Source organism: Athene noctua, chromosome 5 (genome assembly GCF_965140245.1).
Source record: "Athene noctua chromosome 5, bAthNoc1.hap1.1, whole genome shotgun sequence".
NCBI classification, from domain to species: Eukaryota; Metazoa; Chordata; class Aves; order Strigiformes; family Strigidae; genus Athene; species Athene noctua.
In genome coordinates this window covers 7,828,477-7,835,662 of record NC_134041.1, presented here as the reverse complement: position 1 = coordinate 7,835,662, position 7,186 = coordinate 7,828,477, and the positions used below count along the sequence as shown (strand labels likewise).

The window sequence follows — 7,186 nt, the reverse complement described above, 5'->3', positions numbered from 1 at the left end:
CCGCCGCCCTCCTGGATGCTCCGGAGCCGCCGCCGCCGGGGGCGGCCGCCGGGCGGGATCGCGCCCGCCCGCTGCGCGGAGGCTGCGCGGGGCCGCGGGAGTGAGGCTGCTGCGCGGAGCCAGAGCACCGAGGGAGCGAGCCCGGCGGCCGGGCAGCCGCTGCCGCCGCGCCCGGCCCTCCGCGGGCGCGGCTCGTCCTTCTCTTCCCTGCTCGGCCCGGACTAGAGGCGGCGGTGTGGGATGAAAGGGGGGATCCCGAGCGGGACTTGGATGCACACTGCTACGGAAGAACTTTTCCTCGGAGCTGTTGCTGCTAAGTCTCAGATCCCGACTGTGAACAGGGTGGGTTGTCTTCTTCTTCAAAGATCTCAGGTCTGAGTGAGTCTCCGGTGTACGTGTATATATGTTACCTATAACATATATAATATATTGCATAGCTATTATCTATTACCCCCGAAAGTGGCCAAAGTCTTTAATAGGAGTTACTCTATATGTGGAAGCAAAGAAATCTTCTTTCAAGTGGAGCTGCAGTTTTGTTGAATAATGACGTGTGAGTTAGGGGCGGGCTCTTGGCAAGGAGGTTTGTTACGAGTATTTACTACAAGGTCTACTCCAGAAGATTAACCATCCCAATCCTTCTGTCAGTCTCCGATGCCATGCCTGGTTAAAAAAAAAAAAAAAAATCTCATCTTTTTTCCGATCGTCAGTCACCCTAAAGAATGGCCGAGCCTTCTGGGAACGAGCTGGCGTCCGCGGCTGCCAAGGGGGACCTAGTGCAACTTACTAATTTGTTGCAAAAGAATGTAAACGTCAATGCACAAAATGGATTTGGGAGGACTGCGCTGCAGGTTGGTATCCAGAGAGGGAGAAAATATTTCATCACTGGTACCTACGTGACCCGGGTTTCCAAAAAAGACAACGTTTTAAACAGGCTGGTGGATGAAATTCGAGTGGTTTTTCAAACTCGTTGGATGCCATATTTTATAACTTTAGTGGCTCCAACTCCCTAAAATGACGTACTTGAAATAAAAGTGGTCAAAACCATTATTTCAATCGGGGATCACCCTCAATGTCAAACGGGCTACGAGTTTGCTGATATTTTGTAACTTCGTGGGGAGGAGGCAAGGAATGAAAGAGCTGAGATGAAAAGAAATCAGCTTAGGTGAGCAGGATTTCATAGCAGGTCTGTAAACACAAATGTGCTGTTCTCTGAAGCTTAGGATTTATCCTTTTTTTCTCTCTCTCCTTTTTTTTTTTTTCTTCCCTGCAATATGCTTTTAAAGCGGGACTTGTCTCGGTTCTGGGGGCTGCTGTAGATGGTACTTTTCCTTTATATTCTGTCTGTGAGGAATGACCTTTCTCACTGGGAAGCATGCTGCTCACAACCGAGGACCTTCGATGCACATTAAGAGTTAGTCCTTCGAGTTAGGGTTCCAGCTGAATCACTTGCTTTTTCATTCATAATTAAGGCTTAAAAATTTGCTTTTTTAGATCGGCTATCAGAGCACTGGTTCCAGCTATTTCCTTTCTGATCGTATAGGGTGCTATGTCCTAATTTTTAAGTGTGTGGCTGTGCAGGCGGGAGTTGGAACTCATCCAACTGCTAACTATTGGAGCTGGTGAAAGATTTTGCTTTTAATAATATCAGATAATGATGATGAAAAGGTTAGAATACCTACCAAATAGTGAAAGAAGTGATTTATAAATCCAGAGGAAAAAAAAAAGAGTGTGATTATCTGTACTTAAGGTGTAAGTAATGAAATGTGGAAGTGGAGCTATAGGTCTTTTTAATTTCACACACTAGAAAAATCGTTTGTTAACTTCTCCTCCCCGCCCCCCCCCCAACAGTGATAATAATTTCTAAAATTGGGTTTTTAAACAGCATAGAGCTTGTGAATGTACCTAAGATATTTACAGCTTTTTGGCTTAACTTCAAAATGTTAGAGCTGGAAAAAAAAAAACCACCTCTTGCTAAAAAAGCAGGAATGACCCTTTTTTGACAATTTCGCTGAAGCTGGAGATCTCTGAGCTCCTCTCTGTCCTGTTAGCACCTAAATAGGGCATCGCATGGCAGTGCAGGCACTTGCAGCAACTTTTAAGAGAGTGAAAGGATTTAAATTAAAAACTTACACAAACTAACTTCTTTAAGAAAGCAGGAAACATTTAGCTAGCTGGTTTATCATTGGGACGAGGGCTGGAAACCGTTTTATCCTACAGTAATGTTTGTTGGTTTGTTTTTTTTTTAAAAAAAAAAAAAAGCAGCTAACTGTCCGTATCCTGAATTAAGGCATATTTTACACAATGACATAGCACCGAGCTATATTAAACACGCATCCGTGTCCTAACAGTCGCTGCCTAATCATAACTGAGTTAATGAACCACAACAAAAATCAAAACAGGAGTATCTGTAGACTTATTTTCAATATGTATCATCCCGAAATGTGCTGTGGGTGCATGACCACGCTCGAAAGAGCTCTCTGTCAGTGCACTCTCCACAACCGAGGTAATCTCTCCATAATCTCTCTCTCAATTAAAATGGAGAGAATGCTCCTATATTAATACCGATGAATTTATATTTTTCCTCTGCATTTATGTTTAATTAAACAACTGCTCAGCTTGTCTTGCTCTGTACTTTTTATTTCTGATGAAGTGTACCTATGCAGGCCTCAAGTACATGTCCTGCCCTTCTGCTCTTCGTCAGACTTATTCAATTAATGCTTTCTCCTTCTTTGCCTCTCTCCCCCCAAGTGAAACTTTGCAAAATAAAGAGCATTTGCTCTACAGTTGTAGCCCACGTCCCAACAGCATCACCTTTTATATGATTTTTCTCCCCCCTGCATCTTTAACTGAAGCTTTCAGTCCCCTAGCCTGAACACAGAAAACTCCCACTTAAACCAAATACATGTTTTGAATTCACAAATAATACAGCCTGGGCTCTCAAAAAGAGATCAAAATGTCCAGATTTTACTAAAGAAAGAGAGATCACAATGCTCTTGTTTTCTTTTACATCGCTTCCATCTCTAGTCAGAAGTGAAAGAAATGGCACATGCGGAGCTGGAAGCCTTGGGGCACAGAGAAATCTCTTTCCCTGAATCCCAGCCTGTCTTATCTGCACTTTTGCTCTTGTCTGTAGATATAATACAATGGGCTGCTTTACAATCCAAACGCTGAAGTAATTATATTTATTATAGCTTGTTTTTCTTAAAAAGCCTAATATATATTTTTCACCAGGAGAGTTTTTCAGCAAATCCCTTGTAGAAATTGTACATTATGCTGAATCTAATGTATTGTAATGCTCCTTTATGCATATAAATTTTTTAATCAAGATTTTCAAATCAATATGTGGACGTTTCTAAGGAAAAAAAAAAGTGGGTTTTTTTCGAATTTGACACTTACAATGAGATTAGTTACAAGGACAGGAAAATATCGCCTATAGGCAGGAGATTACACATTACCATGCTAATTTTTTTTAAGTCTTTGTGCGAACAAAAATTTAGGAATTTAGGGGAAATCGGTGCAAGCTGTTAAGTCCCAAATAAGAGAGATTTGCGTTCTAATTATGATAGTTTTATGATGCAATCGAGAAAACTCAAAGAAGCTTTTTTTTCCCCAAACAATCAGAAAATCTAATTATTGTTGTTGATTTTTTTTTAAAAAGGGGGATGTTATTAACAACAGCTTATAGCCACAGTTTACTTATAGTGAAATTATGAAAGTATGATATAATATAATTGTTTTAGAAGAAAACTTCTGGAACTTTGAAACATTCCTTGTAACTTCTCCTTTTTGGGTGACATAATGAAACACAAATATTGGGGAGAAAAATTTCTTCTATCATTTATTTTTCTTAGCAGACAGAGCTATGGTACAGTCCAAATATTTGTTTTATGATAATGCACAGACAATGTAAACACCTGAAAGCTTATAAAAACACATTCTACATTTGCTGTTGCTGAGGTAAAATATCTGCTCCTCAGAGATCCTATATTTGATGTTTGAAGAGATTAAACAGTAATGCAAAGGTGTCTCAATACTTTGGCAAATAAAACCGAACCATACTTAATTTTCGTATGTTAAGAAACTGAGATAACCCAGGCTAAAAAAAAAAAAAAAAAAAAAAAAAAAAAGTTGTATCCCCATTCTACACCACCTATTTCAGACATGAATCTCTCTGAGACAGAAAGCTGTTATCGCAGAAATGATAACAGCTTTCACAATTTCACCGAGTTTAGTAAAAAATATGTTTAAAAAAATAGGTGTTCTGGTGTATCATTGGTTTTGCAGGGGGGCTCTTCTCTCTGTTTCAAGTGAGGATTGAGCCGTGACAAAACCCAGAGATAAGAACTGAGGATCTAAGCCCAGTGCTGGAGCAAACACCCCCGCGGTATTCAACTCTTCTTTTTCTTTCTTAGGTAATGAAACTTGGGAACCCCGAAATTGCCAGGAGGTTGCTCATTAGCGGTGCAAACCCCAACCTGAAAGACAGTACTGGCTTCGCTGTAATTCATGATGTAGCCAGAGAGGGTTTTCTGGACACTTTGCAGACTCTGCTGGAGTTTAAAGCTGATGTTAACATTGAGGATAACGAGGGCAACCTGCCCTTGCACTTGGCCGCCCGGGAGGGGCATGTGCGGGTGGTGGAGCTGCTGCTGGAGCGCGCGGAGTGCAAGGTGGGCCACCAGAACAAGCGGGGGGCCACCGCCTACGACCTGGCCAAGCTCTACAAGAGATCCGCCGTGGTGAAGCTCTTGGAGGACAGCAGCTTCTTCCCTGCAGCCATGAATTAAATCCAATGCGGACGCGCTCTCCTTTGGACACTAAGGCTTTCAGCCGTCTTTCCCCCCCCCCCCCCCCCCCCCTTTTTAATAACATTTGTTGCTACTTTACTTCTATTATTTTTCTTAAATAGCTGATAGCATAAGTCTCAAGAAATTCTAGAGGTGGGTTTTTAGATAATGGAAATGTTTTAAATCCACGCTCCCAGCAATTTCTTACACCTGCCATTTACAAAGCACTCATAGACTCAGCCGTGTATATGTTGGTCGCTCATAATTAGCTTTCCAGTACCAAGTTTTGCAATTTATTTTAGGTCATTCGTATTAAGTCACTCATACAAGAGCTACATATTCACATGCTTAAAGTTGCTGGACTTTTAAGAAATGGAAATAGCTTGCTGTGATGTCTCCCACCTCTCAACGCATCCCCCACCCCACCCCACTCCGGTCAGGCTTTTTGAAGTCCTGTTTTGGGTTAAAATAGCCTTTTAAGGGGTAACCTGCAACTCCTCGCTCAGGCAGAGCTTGGAGTCAAAGGCTGCTTGGCCTGAGGACAGCGGATGGCGCTTAGAGGCTTTGGGAAATAGCTGCATTTTGACATAACAAGAGCTTGTAGAAGTAGGTCACTTACTTTCTAAATGTAGATGACACTTTTCTCCTTTGTGTATTTAAACTTTCACCAAGCTGGTTTTGTATTTAGTTACCAGAAACAGTGTAAGTGGTGTTTTTTTGATTGCCAGAGGTTTTAAACAGCTCAGCTCAGTAGTTCGTGTTTACTGTGCACTGAACAAGACGGTTTTTCTAGTTTCAAAACAAGCAGCAGAGAACCATTGTCATAGGCAAGAGGACACGAAGGCTGCAATACAAGTTTTCTGGTCACTTTGTAAGCTGACTGCAGTTTAGATGCTCTTTAAGAAATATTTGCTTTCCACCAACTCTTCTGTTTTGCCTGGAAAGAAACTATTTTAATGACAGATGCATCTCACAAAGCAGGAATATCTGAATACAGTGACATGTAGGAATGATATTCGGGAAGTTATGTTATCGCTTGTACATAAAAAGCATTTAACTATTGAAAATTTTCCATTGCAATACAACTGAGAGTATTCATAGTATTCAGCAGACTCAAACTCATTTACCTCTCCAGCTACAAGAGGAACTAACGACGCTCAACACCGTATCAGAAAGAGCTTAGTGTGAAACTTTTAACATTTGCGCAGGATCTAGTTGCTGGACAGATGGACAGTTTAAAGTTTTAATTGCGCAAAATAGCAAGTTTTAAATCAATACAAAATGAATAGTACTTAAAATAGCACTTAAAAGAGGAGGGGGTGTACATTAGTTTAGATTTTAACTCTTAAAAAAATATTTTAGCCCCACAAAATCAGTTACTACCGTTTCGAAGTAAAAAGTAATTTGCTGAATCTGTCTGTTACGTTTACTATAAGCTCTGTCACACTGCTGTGTTTTCTGATTAAAAACCTCTGTGAAATATGAAGTTTTGCACGCTTTTGTCATCATTTTTTGTTCACGAGGGATCTAGAGATAATTAATCCAAGCAGTACGGCACATAGGATGCATGATTGGGAAAATAACCCACAAAATACCCGGTATAAAGAGCACTTAAACCCATCCCAAATATTAAAACCAGCAACGTAATTCGCAGGTCCCCGAGGTGAAGTGACCCAAAGCACTCTCTGTTGCTATCCGTCTTCCTTTCCTCGTGTCCTGGAGGATGCTCCGAGCCTTTTCCTTCTCCACACCTAGTGCCCTGCCAAAGCAGGAGTCCCCGCTACCACCAGGATTTCTCCCATTCGCTGCTACACCAGAGGTGAACACCGAAAGGTAACGTTCATCTTTCTCACTTATTTTTCACCTGTGCTACTAAAAAACCTCACTCCAGACCCGTTTTGAGCTCCATCAGCAACTGATTTACGCCAAGCCGAAGCTGAAGTAGTGGCTCGATAAAACAACTGCTTTTCGAGAAAAAAAAAAAAAAAAAAAAAAAAAGCGCCCCATCTAGTCAGAAATAGCGGCTTTTATTGCATGCCAGAAGTCCACATTTAAAGCCAGGACGTGTTGCACCACGGTCATGCCTGTAGCGTTAGCGGGTGAGTCACGGGCGATATAAAGTCTGGTTTAAAGGTACATGTTGTTTGCTTTTACTGCTGCCTTTTGTCGTTAAGCCACTCCATTTATCGGAAACAATATTATAAATTGAAAATCCTAGGTAGATGCTTTGAAAATTACTCTTTGTTGTCCCGGGAAGTTAACAGTTACTGCAAAAAGCCTCTGGGAAACCAAAAAGATAAATGAGCTGGTGTAGATTCCCTGAGCCTCACGGGGTCTGCAGGTGATAGATAAAACGTGCCTAGCTGCAGGGGTGTGCTGGGGGGCGGCTTTCCTGCAGA

The 7,186-nt window shown here is 41.6% G+C and overlaps 1 protein-coding gene across 2 annotated transcripts; it reads left to right on the top strand.

Annotated features, from left to right (window-relative positions):
* CDKN2C (cyclin dependent kinase inhibitor 2C) lies at positions 1 to 6,267 on the top strand. 2 transcript variants are annotated; one of them, XM_074908101.1, is made up of 3 exons: positions 1 to 342; positions 708 to 848; positions 4,413 to 6,267. In XM_074908101.1, exons 2-3 carry the CDS (start codon positions 720 to 722, stop codon positions 4,785 to 4,787), a joined length of 504 nt encoding a protein of 167 aa, XP_074764202.1. In that variant the 5' UTR covers positions 1 to 342; positions 708 to 719; the 3' UTR covers positions 4,788 to 6,267. The 2 variants fall into 2 exon arrangements, with proteins under 2 accessions (XP_074764202.1, XP_074764203.1); XM_074908102.1 differs by lacking the exon at positions 708 to 848 and having other exon boundaries at positions 2 to 342.
* Positions 6,268 to 7,186: the final 919 nt, after the last annotated feature.